This window comes from Rhodnius prolixus, unplaced genomic scaffold (assembly GCF_049639745.1).
Source record: "Rhodnius prolixus isolate KJV_2025 unplaced genomic scaffold, Rpr scaffold_3, whole genome shotgun sequence".
Lineage (NCBI taxonomy): Eukaryota > Metazoa > Arthropoda > Insecta > Hemiptera > Reduviidae > Rhodnius > Rhodnius prolixus.
In genome coordinates this window covers 3,630,220-3,646,874 of record NW_027411603.1, presented here as the reverse complement: position 1 = coordinate 3,646,874, position 16,655 = coordinate 3,630,220, and the positions used below count along the sequence as shown (strand labels likewise).

The window sequence follows — 16,655 nt, the reverse complement described above, 5'->3', positions numbered from 1 at the left end:
AACTTCAAATCACATACCTATTGAAGAAGTCTGACATCTTTGCTATAAACGATAGGTATTTACGTGATCCTTTAAGATCTAAAGAGGAGGTACAACACGTAGGGTAGGAAAAAAAAAAAATTCACATAATTTAAGAACTCTGGAGTACTGACCTTAAGAAAGTGAGTGTAAGTCAAAGTTAAGTCAGGAAGAGGTTTTCTCCCATTGAAGTAACAGAATTATTTGCTTAAATTGCAATTTATTTTATATAAAATGTTTCCTATTTTACAAATTAAAAACAAAAAAAATGCCCAAAATGTTGAATACATGTACATAAAATAAAATTACGATTACTTAATTTAGTTTTTACATTACCAACAATGCACTTTCACAATTGAAAAAAGAACAAACAATATTTACGAATACCTTACACTAATTGCTGATTATTTTTCAGAAGCATTTCTTCCTTGTTACGGTGCAGCCTCCTGGAAAGCAAAATTATTATGATTATAGTACAATATATCCATTACGATAAAGAAATACGCCTTGCTATGGCAGTAGACAGGTTATAAGTTATGGCTGAAAGAAACCTCTTCAACAAACACACACATATACACAATGGCAAAGCTCTACTAAATCTAGAAGCATAACCTCATGCTAATAAGTTTTTTTTCCTTTCTACTAATCGATTTGAGTTGCAAGGCCAATCGATTATTACAAGTAACGCTTAATCGAATCGCTCAAGATCTCTTAATAGGTAATTTAAATAATCATTCGCTCAGGAAAATGTATTTTATTTTATAGCTACTTACTTTATGAAATGTCACACCGATTTAGGCAGTTTAGGCAATATGTATAATCCTACAAGTTTTATTAGATGTCCATTGCGAGAAAAAAAAAAGTTGATCGCACATATTTGTTAATCGATTACACATTTTCATATTATAATTAAAATAAGAAAAACTAAAATAAATAACTAATCAATCTGTTATTAATAAAAATTAAACGGAAAATGAGAGTGCCGATTGATATCTTGGGCTAATCTGTAAATAGGTTACTTGTAATGCAGAAAAAAATAAGTTAAATATGAGTGTAAGATAGTCCTATATAAGTATAAATAGTTTAAATGTGCATTTAGAAACTGCATTCATGTTTACAGAAATTGCCACCAGAGTTCTCCACCAGATGGAATGTAAAGTAAGCTTACAGGCTATTTAATGGCGGCTCACTAGTTTACAATATGCCTATTTCCTCTTTTATCTATTTCACGATTAAACAATACAAATTCTAAACTTTTTTGTTTCTGTTAACGATAATTGTGTAAAACATTAGGTATTATTCCAAAAGAAATATTATTTATAGTATTTTTAAAGGAATTTTTTTTTTCTTGCTTAATTCGAAAGTTTATCAAATACCTATGGGAGAAATGTTGGAAAAAAATTTTTAAATTAATTATTTCATTGAATTTATTACGCTTAAAGTAGTGGCCAATCACAGCGTAGTTCGGTTTTAGACTGTGGGCGGGTCACGCCCACCTCTAGTATAACCACGCCCTGTCCAATGAAAACCAGTTATGGGCTGGGTCAAAGCGTATCAGCAATGGTGCATCAATACCTTTTGATAAGATTGATTGATTAAAAGTACGATTAATTTCGCCAATTAAATTCTGATTAAAACTGAAACAAAGTTTAATCAATTAGATTTATGATTAAATTGTATTTTAAATCATTGCCCATCTCTGATTAGGGATAACTGGTAAAAGTAGGTTTACTCTGATAATGTATTATTCTTTAGCCTACTGAAAGTTGTGTGGGCGATTGAGATATCTTTCACTTTTAGAAAGATTTTAGAAACTTTATAGCCGATTTAAAATAGCCACTTCGTGGTTTATTTCAAGTGTAACGATTGGCCCAACTTTAGCTAATAATGATTTATGTTTGGAACCACAGTTATATAGGCAATTAACACACGTATCTCATCAATTTCATTTCTGATTAATTCAGCAAGTAAATCACTCACTCCATGATGACGACTCACTAGTCATATACGATAGGATTATCGTATAGGACTATCTTACACTCATATTTAACTTATTTTTTGCCACATTACAAGTAAAAACTTTGGTGAAAGTTAACTTGTTTTAAAATTAATTCCTAAAAATAATAACTTTTTATGCAACTAAAGAAAAACACACATTACACTCGGAGTTATGTTGCATTACTATATTGTTCTTTTTAAAAACATTATGTGCACATTAGGACAATGTTCAAGGTTGTTGTGTTTTGTTGTTATTGTGTGGTGACAATGCTACAATCTGGTGAGCTAAAGCATGTTTTCTCTCTTCATGATTTTCTCCTCTTCATTCGATACTTCTTATGACTTTCATCCCTTCCACTACTCAATTTTCCACTACTTCTGCCTTTCTTCAGCAAAGACTTAGAACTCTTTACCTCTACACTCTTTTCCGTGTCGTCTTCTTTCTGTTGTTCACTATCAGAGTCGGCCAACTTCTCCACACGAAACTTATAGACGATTAAATGTTCGTAAATATCTTTTGGATGTAACCATATACTAGGGAATTGTTTCTGGAAAAAAAAAGAAGCAAATATAAATAAATAAGTAAAAATAATGTTTATGTGATAGAAATTACAATAATAATCATATAAACACTTGAACCGTAGTTGTTCGCCAGTTAGATTGGCGGTTCAAGGTCATACTTCCCCTCTCAAAAGGTTTGCTTTTCTTTACCCCCTCTTTAATTTGGAAGTAGCCCATAATTAATCTACCCAGGAAAAGTTTTAAATTTTCACAATAATTTGTAATACCCATCTTTTAAAGAAAATCGCAGGAAACTGTTTTAGAGAAAATCTTAAAAATCTGAAAAAATTAAGACATAGTAAACCTGATACTTCCGGTTAACTATACATTGACGGAAACCTTACTGTAGCATCCTCTGATTGCACATAAGAGAAATATTAAATTTCTACAATTTTATTTTCGATTACTAAGGATTTACATATACAAGGTGTTCATTTTAAGACGGCTCAAATGCATTTCATGCTTAAACGGTTAATCTGAGCAAAAAATGGTAGAGGAAACATTTATTGCCCGTCACCCCTAGTTTCAGAATATGTGACTTGAATTTAGATTCCTGCCCGCATACGCGGCTGACGAGCGACCCAAACTGAGGGTTTACAGTTGACCCCCATTTTCATATACACAGTTTTAAAGAGTATAAAAAGTTATGAATGAAACCGGAAACCGCAATTCGATATCTTCAAAATTACATGTGCTAGGCCATTTCAAAATCTGCTATTTATTAATCATATTTCAAATTTTTTACCTTGTTATCAAAGAGAAAGAAGAGAACGCGATAGTTCATTTTTATGTATTTTTCCATCCCCTTTCTACTAAAAATATTGCCAAGGCAGTAAAGCTAGTATTTTCCTTAATATCGGGAAATAAGTCGTTTTCCGAGTGGTTTTTCTAAGAAAAATCAAATGTTAAGCGCTTTAGATGTTCTCAAGCATACACAAAATGGCTAAAAATTAATTTTACATCTGTTACAAACAAGAAGGTTTAATAATTATTTGGTAATTTTAGGAGAGTTGCGTTTAATTACCAAAAAAATTGGAAACCTCCTGCCATATATTTAACTGATCAATATCTTTCATGTAAAGGATCAAACTTATTCCTTAATTTATCAAATAATGCACTTTACGCATCTTGTGCAGCATGTACTGTGCCTTCAAAGGTGCCTCCTCAGATACAGAGAGCAGTTGATAACCTCTTACTAAACCTGGCTTGCGAGCTTTTCAGAACAGTTTTTTGAAATGGCCTAGCACCTTTAATTTTAAAGATTTATCGAATTGCGGTTTCCGGTTTCTTTCATATTTTTTGTATACTCTTAAAAACTGTGTATATGAAAATGGGGGTCAACTGCGAACCCTCACTTTTGGTCACGCGTCAGCCGCGTATGCGGACAGTAATCTAAATTCAAATCACATATTCTGAAACTAGAGGTGACGGGCAACAAATTTTTCCTCTACCATTTTTTTTTGCTCAGATTAACCGTTTAAGCATGAAATGCATTTTGAGCCGTCTTAAAATGAACACCCTGTATAATAGTATCAATTTGAGAAAAACACTTTTTCTTACGCAGGAACCAAAAACGGATATTTCCGGCCTGTTATCTAAATCGAAAATCTGCTCCATTACAATACTTTTTCTTTCTGTTGTAGAGTAAGAGAAAATAAATAAATTTGTTAATTTAAATTGCATTTGAAGAGAAAGTCATAAGAGTTTAATTATTAAAAAAAAAAAACAAAAAACGCTCGCTGTTTGAATAAAAATGCGCTAACTTTATTGTGTCAAAATAAAATTGTGTATTTTAACGACAGGTTACCCTAGAAACGGATCACTAAATTGATTACGTAGGTGCAGATTTTTTTTTTGTTGCAACTGTTGTGGCGCGTCAAACGTCACTGTTATGACGTCCAACTTTTGCTTTGTAAAAAAGCTCACTTAATAGTGTACCACATGGAAAGTTATGGTATAAAGCTTTTTTTTTTGTTTTATCTAAAATATTTACCGTTAAATGCTTGTCAAACGTGTGATGATTTTTTTTTATCTCAAATTTTTTTAAACTAAATTTTTAAAAAGCGTCGTATCAAAAATCATTTAGGATTTCTGTATTATTAATGAAATTGGTTTGCCAAGTTGATCGTAGCTGAGCTCTCCATTGCCAAGTTTTTGCCCTTATAGGTGAGGCTATGCCCTGAATTGTGTTCGTTCCTTGCTGTTGTACTAGAAAGGTTATAATAGTTTCTTGTGAACGAATACGTCAGGGTTGTTAAGAGTAGCCGCGAATACTTCCACAATTTGGGTGACGGAAACCTTTAAAAGGAGTTGTAAATCGATTAGAGAGCGTTTGGACCATTTCGGAGTAGAGAGACGAAGAGGAAAATGGAAAACCAATTAAGTTTTATAGATCAGAACTTTTCTTTATCGTGATAAACTAAAGCAGGAGGAAAACATGGTTAAAATGAATGGAAAATTGGATAAATTTGAAAATAATAACAGAATGCATATTTACTTGATTCACAGCATCGGGATACCCTTGCGGCTCCAAACATAAAGCTCCAAATTTCTCGTAGACTACACCTTCCTTGCCTGAAATATTCTCTACACCGTTGGAAGTGTATAACTGTACGCCAGGATGACTTGAATATAGTTGCAAAGATCGGCCACTTGGCGCATGTGCTAATCTGTAAGATTATGTAGACAATTTGAGAACATGTAAGATACTAAAAGAAAAATATGTGAACAAAACAAGAAATCTAAAGAAGATGCAACATAATAAAGTTGAATATTTTAAAATTATAATTTATGTTAACCATTATACTACAGGTTAAAGGTTATACAGCTGGTTTAAGGTTATATTGCTTGTTTAATATTGTACTACTGGTTTAACATTTTAATTGTGATTAAAAGCTTTAGTAATAGAATTATAAGTTATTATGTAAAAGTTCAAAAATAAATCTTATTGGACGAAAAGGAGGAACGTTGACGGCGAGTTAAATGATAAATGGAAGAACAGATAAAGGATGGATGGGATATAACTGGTATACGGACGAGGAATAGATGGAGAAAGATATAAAAGATTGGTTGTTGGTTAGATGCGGAAAGTTTGAAGGATAGGTGGAAGATAAATTGGCAATATGTAACACTTATGGGAATATTTGGATGAAGGACAGATGGGACAGATAAATGAGAGAAATGGAGCCCAGATGGAGAAGGAGAAGATGGTAGATAGATGAGATTAGATGGAGAATAGTTGCAGGACCAATAGGGAATAAATGGAGGTTAGGTGCAAGATAGCTGAGAGAGGTGGATAGATGGTTAGTTAGATATTTGATTTATCGAAATGCAATCGATTCTTGCATAAGAAGATTCTAGGCATAAATAACTTCTGATGTTGGGGAAATCACATTAAAAGTTAATTGCTAATGTATCCCTCCTCACAAAGAGCAGATAGGCAAGATGATAAGTACTGTTCAAGGATGCTGCAAAAGCGACACTTTATTCACTAGTTAAATAAACTAAAATAGAAATCAAAATCAAACCTTGCAATAGTTTTCAAAGAGTCTTTGGCAAAACAATAGTTAATATCGATTCCTTTATTTTCGGACTTTTTAATTAATTCGCCCACACTAGTAAACTTTGTGATATCGTACAGTGTATTCCTGACAGGAAGTATTGCACCTGGAACAGAATAACCTTCTCAGTGTATCCGTTTATGTTTGAACGGAAGTGTCTCATTATTAAAAAAATGATTACCAGTTGGGGTTAGTGACTCCGGATCCAGTTCCGTGTATTTGTTGGCGTTTATCTTCAGCTTATGGCTGAACAATCCTTTCGCTCCTGTTTCCTGTGTTTACACACGCATAAATTAAAGACTCTGTGTATCTTATCCCAAAAAGTTTTCCCGTTTACACACAACAACTTATCTTAAACAAGAAAAACAATCATAATTGAAACACTTATACAACTTTCCCCAACCTGAACTCAAGGTGTTTCTTCAAACTAGGGCCTTTCATAGCGGAGTAAGCTTTCCTTCAGTAACAGGGTCACACAACCCGCGGAAGACCATACTATATATTTCATTTCCGTTTATTACAGTAAATGTGTTTCCAAAAAGTTTAGGAAATATATTTTTTTCGCGCACTTTTCCAGTTAGTATTTCTAGTCAAGTAATTCTATTCTGTTTCACTAAAGCCAAGGTATTGAACCCTGTAGTTCGACATGGTCGTCTGTAGCTCCATTGTGGTCTAATAAAGTGCTCTTTAAGATTCTTTTCAGTCATAGTCTGTTACTATTGTATCAGAGTCTTTCGAGCTGACTTTAAGAAATTTTAACCTATGGTCTGTAGCTCCATTGTGCTTTTATACAGCGTTCTTTAAGAGTGGTTAATTTGTCAGCCACAGTCTGTAACTGTTGTATCAGTCTTTCGAGCTGTCTATAAGAAATTTTAAACTATTTAAAGTTTTCTGTAAAACAGCTCCAATTATTTGTCTTTAAACTGTGAACAGTCATGGTAATTACATCAAGAACAGAAACCTTTACGAACAAGGGCTCCGAAAGCGGGTGTTGCTTGGAAGAGACTTCCTTCTGATGAGACATTTCAGTGTGTCCGTCCTGTTTCTTAACTACTAATTGGGAGTTGAGTTTTTCCAAGACTGAAGGAAAAGAGCGTCACCAGAAGTCTTACAGAATTTTATGATTTCTTCTATGGCTATCTTGTGTGATTGTTAGTGATGAGCACTCCTAAGTCCTATTTCACTGAATTGTACGATGTCCACCACCTAGGTAGCAATAATGTGTATCAAAATATCTAGCTAAAATCTAAGTTTACAGGAAAATAGCTTGGCGCTAGTGAAAAATCTAGCCATCCTAGACGAAAATGAACTTCACAGGAATAACCACTTCATATCCAGCATTCAGCCCTGTAAAACGCTCCGTTAAGAAGCTGAATTTCTTGGCTTTATCAAGAAATGAGAATCGTCTCAGAACTCACTGCCCAGTTTGGCCTGGCTAACATCTTAGAAACTGAACGAAAATGAAAAGTTATAAAACAGCACAAGAAATATGGAGATCTAAATACGTTCTAAAAATATTTCTACAAACTCAGCAGAATTCAAGATAGAGAAAAAAAAACAAGCCGTATCCCAGTTTTATTACCACTGAAACTTTATTTCCTGGAACATTGCAATTTTCCTATCCTGAGAAAATATTTATTGGGAAAACAACTTTTTTACCAGAATCCATATATTTTTTTTCTTTTTTCAAAGCAATTTTTCTTGCTACTCCCGCATCCAGCTTTTGATTGATTTACACGAAAAATGGTTAAATATGTAAAGAAAAACCCTACTTTGTTGCGAGATCTTCATAGAACTTGAAGAGAAACTTCTGACTTATTTCCTAGGAAATTATTACGTTCATATCCAATTTTCCATTTTGAGTTTTCTTTAGAAACATTTGTTTTTTAAGTTTTCCGAGGCCCGTCTTTTTAAAAATGGTCTTTTGGACGTGAATACGTCTTTAAATTTGCTATCATATGGAGGCAATCCAAAAAACCTAACGATAACAAAAATCGAGGGATACAGTTTGGCATTATAGTTTCGAATCTATCGTCTACATCCAAAATTAAATTAGACCTCTGGATAGCTAAAGGACCAAAGAATTCATTACCATATGCGAGGACTGTGAAGCATCGCGCGCGGTGGAGGAGGAAGCGCCGCCATTTTGAGATCATTTTGCTGCGTATCAAGATTTGCAATGAGTATAACTTTTGACTCGGAGAAGCTACGATGTTCGTTAAGTTTTAATCGTCAGCTGTCGTCACAATCTATCGATTGTATATAAAACATTAGTGTAAAATAGTGACAGTGAATATAATAAGGTATTAGATCACTTTGTCCTGTTGAGTGGATCTCGAAGTATTTATCTCCGGAGTAAAACCGCTTAAAGTGTACTTCCGCCTGGAGGGTTAAAATAAAAAGTGAAAATAAATGTACTTATGAGGATAAATTAGGAGCTAATTGAGCTAAAATAATAGTAACTAACATGTCCGGCCAAATTGAAGTAAGAATGATTTGTCATGTTGACAGGTGTGATTTTATTGGTGCTTGCGCAGATCCTCACTACCAGATAGTTGTCATGGGTTAAAGTATACTTGGTGCACACTTCCAGATCGCCTGGGAATCCTTCTTCTAGATGTGGACTACAGTAGGTCATCCACAATGAATTGTGGTTCACTATTTCGGCATTCCAAATTTTCTGCAAATGGAATTCACAAACTGATAAAATTGGTCTAATTCTTTACAAGTGAAAAATTGAGATGAATTCTAGAAGAAAACGGGAAAGGTTTTTTGAGCTTTTCTGGTAGTTATGGTAACCAGTGTAAGGATCTCTTTAACAAAAACTTACAGTTTAAAATGTTAAGTATAAGGGTTGATTAAACGCCAAAAGGTACACAAATCAGCAAGTACCCAACATTTCATTAATTCTTCATTGATATTTAAGTAATTTTACTGCATTAATATTCATTAATATTTTTTAGAATTTATTAGATGTCACAGACCCTTATGCTGGCCATTTTCGTTTACAAAATATTTGTTCAAGTAGCACTGTAGATTGACTGCAATATCTAGTTATTTATAATAATCAAACTATTAAATACAGGTTAAAAAGAAAAACGTTATAAAAAATAAAAAAAAATTATGAGGCTAAAAAATTCAAAACTTTTTTTTATAAAAAAAAATGTAATATGTAATATAAAGTAAATAAGATATGTATATTTTTAAGACAGCTAATTATTCCAGTATTTTACTATAAGTAAAATTAGGGGGACTAAATTAAATTACAATTGAGAAATCAATAATTGTTGTTGAATAATCTACTTGTTATAACTGTTTGTTAATTGTGCTCACGAATATTTCGGTAAGACGAATTCAAGACAGTAGCCTACTCTAACTTTATCTTTACTTTAACATGCATGTACGTATATGTGATTTATCATAATTATAACAAAAAAATATTATAAATGAAGTGGCCAGCATAAGGGTCTGTGACATCTAATAAATTCTAAAAAATATTAATGAAAAATAATGCAGTAAAATTACTTAAATATTAATGAAGTATTAATGAAATGTTGGGTACTCGCTGATTTGTGTACCTTTTGGCGTTTAATCAACCCTTATACTTAACATTTTAAACTGTAAGTTTTTGTTAAAGAGATTTTTGTACCTTTTGGATAGATTTTCCTTTTTGTCTATTTTGCAAAGTTACATATCTGCTTTACAGATTTTTTTAAAATTTGGAATAAGCAATTCTATCATTATAACCTGATAAGATGGTAAGTCGGAACCGTAACTACCACTAGAGAGATCTTTTTAAAGAATGATTATCGTTAAGGTCCCCCAAACCATCCTCAGTAACAACTTTTTTTGAAAAAGCGTTTTGAATAAAATAGGAAGGTATTTGTGCGTAAATAGCAAAATTAAACTGCGATTTCATTACTTCCTTTTAAGAGGAGTAAGAAAAATAAACTGCGATTGAAGTACTTCTAGGCAAAGAGGCAAAGATTTTTTAATCGAACGACAATTCATTGATTGATTATAAATCGGTTCACTCATTGATAATTTAAACGATTGCAGTACTTCCTCTTAGTAGGTGCAAGAGCATCAGCAATGTAGAGGAGCTTTAACCATTTATTCGAGCTGAATTATATCAAAATCGGACTAAGCGTTATAGAAATATTGGTAATAATAGTTTTAGAAAGGGCCTTATTTGGGTGGGGCAAACTCCCCTCCTTATGAGGCACGGCGTCGAGACTTTTAAAGTGTAAATCTGTACAAAATTTCGATTCGAATGACATTTCATTCATGAAAATCGGTTCACGTGTCGATAATTTGAAACGATTCCTATACTTCCCCTTAACAAGTGTAAGAGCTGATCGCCGCTTTAATGTTACGTAGGGGAGCCCTAACCCTATCATCCTACCAAATTTTATCAAAATCGGGCCAAGATTTATAGAGTGATTAGTAATAATAATTTTGGAGGGGGCCTTACATAAAGGGGGCTAACTCCTCTCCCATTCGATGTACAGGGTCGAGACCCCCAAAAGGCACATCTACATAAAATTCCGAATCGAATGACACCTCATTCATGAAAATCGGTTCGCGCGTTTAGGCTGTACGTTGTTTACAAAAAAGGTAACAACAACAACAACAACAAGAACAAGAACATTTTTTGAAAAAGCCGTTTTTGCTCATTTTCGGAAACTTTTTTCTCGAAACCTATTAGATCTGGGTGGTTGCAAAAAAATTACAGCTATAAAGGAGGGTTTGCCCCATATTTTTTAAAGAAAATTTGGGAATTTTATCTTTAGTAGAAAAAGAGAAAAAAATTGTCAAAGTAGGGTGTTTTTCAACGTTACGCTTTTTCGTGCACTTTTTGACGATCAACCCTTATACAACTGTCGTACCGGACAGTTTTAATGAGCTGAGAATGCCTTAGATTTTGTTATGCCTTAATAAAACATAAATAGCCTAAAATAAGCAAAGGCAAACAAATTGCTAACCTTATTAAAACCACTGATGCCCCCGTGCAGCGTGTTAGGTCCACAATTTTTGGACAGGAAATATTTAAATCCATCATGCTCATAACTTGCACCGCTGATTCGATTTGCCACTCGACCAACCGTGCATCCAAAATAGGGATTCTTATCGCTCATGTAGCCTGCAAAATAATAATAATAATAATAATAATAATGATAGTTTTGGAAGTGTACACCAACATTTTGACAAGAATTTTGGTTGCGGAAAGATATTTCTGTACGGTGTGGTGAATTTACGAAGCAGCAATGAGCAAATTTGGGAGTTACCCAAACCCATCATGAAAACTGCTTTCAAATCCTGTTTATTTTTTTGGTCTAGCCGCTTCCTTGGAGCTAATCAATAAGAAAAAGAGTTTGTCTTCGACTTAACGACAGACTTAAAGATTAAACTTTGATATAAGTTTTTTTTTTCACTAATTAAAGTATAAATTTCAAATTAGGAGCAAAAATGCAAAGGAGCTCCTTCAAGTCCATCTGAAGACTAAAGGCAGCCAGGTTCAGGGTCTTGTGTCTGATAACAGTATAGTTGAGGAGCGTTGTTCGTTGATGGTATTTAAATCCTTAAAACTTCATAAGCAAAAACTTTCCAAAAAAAAAATAGCAGCGTAATCGGGAAACCAGTCCGAGCTCCTGGAAGCAACAAAGGGCGGAACGCTGCCTGGATAAGTTGTGTTCATAAATAAGAACATCCGAAACTGTAAACAAATACACAAAATGACAACTGATTATAAGAGGCCATTTTTAACACCAATATAAGTTGCTTAAAGCCATATGTACTACGTCAGTGATGGCGAACCTATGACCCGTGCAAGCTTTTTCACTGACCCACAATTGCTAGGCAACCATTTGTTTGTTTACGCGAGCCTGATTTAGATTTTCTAATTGTTGTGGATAATTTATATTCTATCTGTATTTTCTTTTCAATCACGCATTGACACAAAAGCAATTTAATTTGCTATCTATAAAACCTTTAGTTTGATCATTACAGTTCTAAAAAGCAAATGACGACAAATGCTTTTTGTAGTATTTGGAAATAAACTAAAAGTGTTTACAAAATATCAAATAAAATGTATAATTTTACTCATATTTTGCTTGTTAAAAAAATCGACAACGCAAAGCAAATAACAATATTTAGATTTTTCTTCAGATAAAACACACTTTTGTAAGGTTTTGTTCAGTTACGTGTTTGTAAAAAGAGACTTCCATAGCCACTTGTTTCGTCCCGTTCAGAGTCTTGTCTGATAACAGTATAGTTGAGGAGCGTTGTTCGTTGATGGTATTTAAATGCAACCCACTGATGTTAAGCCAACTGATGTTTTAAAGATGTTTAGTTTTGAAAATATTCAGTTTAAAATTCTTTAAACTTAACTCTTGTGCAAATGGGCATTAGTGACCCAAGAGCTAGTACTAAAAAAAAAAATGAACAAGATTTGACCCACGTCTCAAAAATGTACGCCATCCCTAATTGGAGGATAGTCTTCCTCAACCATCATTTGTTTTGATCAAAGGCTCATTTCCTTCTGGGTCAACATTTAGAGGATTGTCACTACTACAGTTCAAAAAATTCTTTACTTCTAGAACTACAAGACATTGAACCCAACAACCCATCCAAAGATGGATTCCAGTCATTTTAGAAATATGTCCAAATTTTTTTCATATTCAGCCAATCAAATATCACAGAAAAAGAAAAAAAAAACATTCACTTACCGTCGATATCATCAAAGCCAAGCACAATATCACTTAGGGTGCCATAATTGTCGGGTAATTTTATTGACGTTATGGTCGAACCATAATTGATTATATCCACAGACATGAAACCATTGCTCAAGGTATACTGATCGATTTGCACAGGACCTTGATCTGGCAGCATCACCTCGGCAAAACATGATTTAGTGATGGTGGTCGCTAGATTGTGCATCATCAATTCATCAATGTTCAGTGGTACATCTAGAAAATGATTGTTTTGGTGAATTTTTACTGACTGTATTTATAGTTATAGTGAGTACAATTTGCAGTTACCATGGTTACTGCATGATTTCTGATTTAATTAGATTAGTGATGGAAATGATGTGATGTAAATTAAGAACAAAAAAACATTAATTGTGAAAACTAATCTTACTGCTGCAAATGGCAATTGAAGAGCTTGCTGCAAAAAGGAGTTATCTACATTTTTTTAAGAAAATGTGGTTTAGTGGCGCCCCCTATTGTATGATCAATTCTACATCTTTTGGTTCATAAACGAGTCTGCATAAAGACTCGTTGGTAAATCTTTAGAATAGCTCCCCAGAGGCGTGGCCTAATTCGAAGTGATTCTGATTCGCTGTTACTATAGAACCCGCCATATTCAAATATAAATATAAAACTATTTCTTTATTTTATATTTACACTTAAATCTAGCGGGTTATATGGTAACAGCGAATCAGAATAACTTCGAATTCTTTATTTATTTCTTAATGGGGGGCTTCGCCCCCCACACCCCCTGATTTTTTCTTTTTGGGGGGCTTCGCCCCCCATACCCCCCTCCTAACATACCTAATCACCCTCAATTTTTTAATTTGTGTCACACCATTCATTACAATAATTACACAGAACAACAAAAAAGAAACTACCTTATTCTGTGGAGTCCTTTTCCTGAGGAGGGTATACTTGTCGAACTCCATTCTTACTCACACTACAATCATGCTTTAATTTAAAACTACCCGCAAATTTAAAACGCTCATACTCATAAAGTTACAAAAAAACGGCACCTCCGGTCACATACAAAACACTCGCGGGAACTATTAATACATTAAACAGGAAGCAGTTGCTATGCAGTATGTGTACTGCGCATGCGCGCTAAACATAAGCGCTACGAAATTCGCACCATCCGCACATTGGCGGGAGGTAGTTTTAATTTTCCCCGGTAGGTGCGCTGTACTTCCCACCCCCTAAAAATAAACAGGCCACGCCTCTGGGGCGCTATTCTAAAGATTAGCCGACTCGTTTATTATTATTATTATTATTCTCTAACCTAGGTTAGATTTGGAGCAAAAATGAGTTTTCTACTGCAGATAACTTTCTTTTGCTCCAAACAGAAAAGATGACGCCATCAATTTTTTTATAAGGTTTATTTAATGTTTATATTAGGTAGAAAACATTATTTTTCTTTTTGACAGGCATAATAATATATCTAACATTCGCTTCGACAAGACACAAAATACCACTTAAAAGCTCAAAAACAAGAAATCTGTTGACTAAAGTAATTAATATGTACTCAAGTTTTACTGAAAATTATGATTTTGGTGCAAAAAAAGAGTAAGTTAGCTGCAAAATAACTTTTGCTTATAGCAAGCTTAAAAAATGCCCTAGAAAGTTCAAATTGAGCCCCAAATGACCCCCATCACAATATATTAACCAATCCTTACAGCAGACACAACAAGAAGGAGAACATCTTAAAGCATATTTAGTTTTTTGTCCCTACTAAAAATTTTAAAAAAAACTAGAGATAACTCCTTTTTGCACCAATGTTTTCAATTTAAGTATCGAAATGTCTGAAAACTTCAAGCTTAACTCTGGTTTCCACTTTAGGATCAAATCTTTGGGTACGTTACCCAGAAATACTTTTCAACTAATTATTTTTTTTTTACAAATATTTAAAATGAAAGTGTTTGTAATATAAACAACCTATTTAATGATCGGTGCAGTTCTCAAAAAAAGCTCAGAAACCTGATTCTAGAAATTCATATTTCCGGTTACTTCGTGTATGAAGGTGTGCAAGAAATTTAAAGATCAACCAAACCGGAAGCGACACTTCTATTTATGTTCCCGTTGTGGCTTAACGTCCAAAACAGGAAATACAGCTTTTTCACAATGGATTTTTTCGCGTTTTTTTTTTTCTCTGAGAGAGGTTTTCTTGAAAATGGTTCCAATGAATGTGAATTTCACAAAATACGCACGCATTTATTCAACACTTTTCTTCACAAAAATTTTTCCTTTAGGGTAATTGTTGCGAAGAGTCTGAGATAGGCTTCCCTATAAACTTAAATTTCAAGTATAATGCACGATTGTAAAAAAAAAAAAAAAATTTATATATTTTTTTGGCAATAATAATTTAATGGTGGCACAAATGTTGGAAAATTTGAAGAAAATTCTTGTGAATGTTCACATCCGGTTTTTTATTTTGTAACTCAAGTGGCTCAAAATAATGTTTTCGAGTGTAAACTCAAAATCAAAGTTTAGTAACAGGACGTAAAAGACACTTTTAATTAGAAAAGCGCCTCTGACGTGACGGAAACCGGTTAAGTTCTTCTTCTTCACAATTTTCATTAAATAAACTTCCTCTTAAGTAAATTGTAGCAAAAGACGAGATTCGACGACGCATTAAAGCAATCGAGGGAAGTGGGCGTGGTTTTTCTCAATAGGGAAATTAAATTATTCGTACATAAAAAACCCCCCCGTACCAAGACTTTTGTGGGTGTTTCACCAGTTAAGGAAAAGCTAAAGCAGTACTTGTTGGGAAAAAAGCAGGTTTTCCTTTGCCAGTTAATGAAGAGCAGCCACTCTCTGTCTCTCTACACATTTCCAAAGAGGAAATCTTCTCTCTTTGAAATCTATTTTTATCATTTCAGAAATAAGAGAAAAGAAAAAACATCTCTATGGGAACACGACATTTTTAAAATTAGGATGGTATATCTTACAACAAAAAAATTATACTAATTAGTACACCGTGTTAAACGTAAGTTCTGTTTTTATTTAAAAAAAAAAATGTTCCGGTTGGTTAGTAAAAAGTAGCTTAGGGAATGGATAAGCAGCAACCCGAAGCATATCAAGACGAATAAAGACGATGAGGAAAACCAAGCGCCAGAGGTTTCAACCATGGTTATAATTTTAGAGAAAGGCAGTAACATCTGTTGGATATTTCTTTGAAACAAACTCCACTCAAACCAGTGCCAGCATGATCTTTAAATGTAATTATAAAGCAGGAAGTGCTTTGCTTTTTTTTTTTTGTAATCCCTCTTTCACTCTGGTTCACTTTGTGGACACATCCCAAGCGACAAAAATATCCCGTTTTTTTTTATCTACCATGTAAACATTTTTATTTTCACGTTTTTTTTGCCCCCTCATTATATTTAAATAAGTAAAAAGTCTGTGTATTTCAAAACTTGAAATAGCATCTTGCCACTAGACTGCGCTGCTATTGAATGTGTGTTTCTTTTTTTTAAAAAACTTTATATTAACAAAACTCAGCGCTATCTACCTCTGTTTTCTACAATTCACTGAATTGGATAACAGTTACAGTAACCTGCTTATTTCATGCTATAAATAAACTTCCTTCATGTTATAAATTTATGGGGAAAAAAATATAAGGGTGTGCTTTACTTCTTTTTTAACCTAAGAAAACAAAAATTTTAAGTGACATACGACTTTTTTTTAATTGATTCATGTTATTAAAGCAAATTACGTAATTAAATTTTTTTCTGCAACCATGTAGGAATGTTCTCATTACTCAATTAAAATC

At 33.4% G+C, this 16,655-nt stretch overlaps 1 protein-coding gene across 3 annotated transcripts in view; it reads right to left on the bottom strand.

Moving 5' to 3' along the window:
- Positions 1-218: 218 nt before the first annotated feature.
- LOC141452210 (galactose mutarotase-like) overlaps positions 219-16,655 on the bottom strand; it is a 30,800-nt gene continuing 14,363 nt past the window's right edge. For 2 of the 3 annotated variants that reach the window (XM_074124135.1, XM_074124134.1), the window contains 7 exons: positions 12,866-13,105; positions 11,123-11,280; positions 8,605-8,817; positions 6,319-6,409; positions 6,105-6,243; positions 5,075-5,246; positions 2,183-2,564 (listed from right to left, as the gene is read on the bottom strand). In XM_074124135.1, coding sequence (XP_073980236.1) covers positions 2,322-2,564; positions 5,075-5,246; positions 6,105-6,243; positions 6,319-6,409; positions 8,605-8,817; positions 11,123-11,280; positions 12,866-13,079 — 1,230 coding nt within the window. In that variant the 5' untranslated portion in view covers positions 13,080-13,105 and the 3' untranslated portion in view covers positions 2,183-2,321. Of the gene's footprint in view, positions 465-2,182; positions 2,565-5,074; positions 5,247-6,104; positions 6,244-6,318; positions 6,410-8,604; positions 8,818-11,122; positions 11,281-12,865; positions 13,106-16,655 lie in introns of those variants that run through there. The other variant, XM_074124136.1, reaches the window with a different exon arrangement.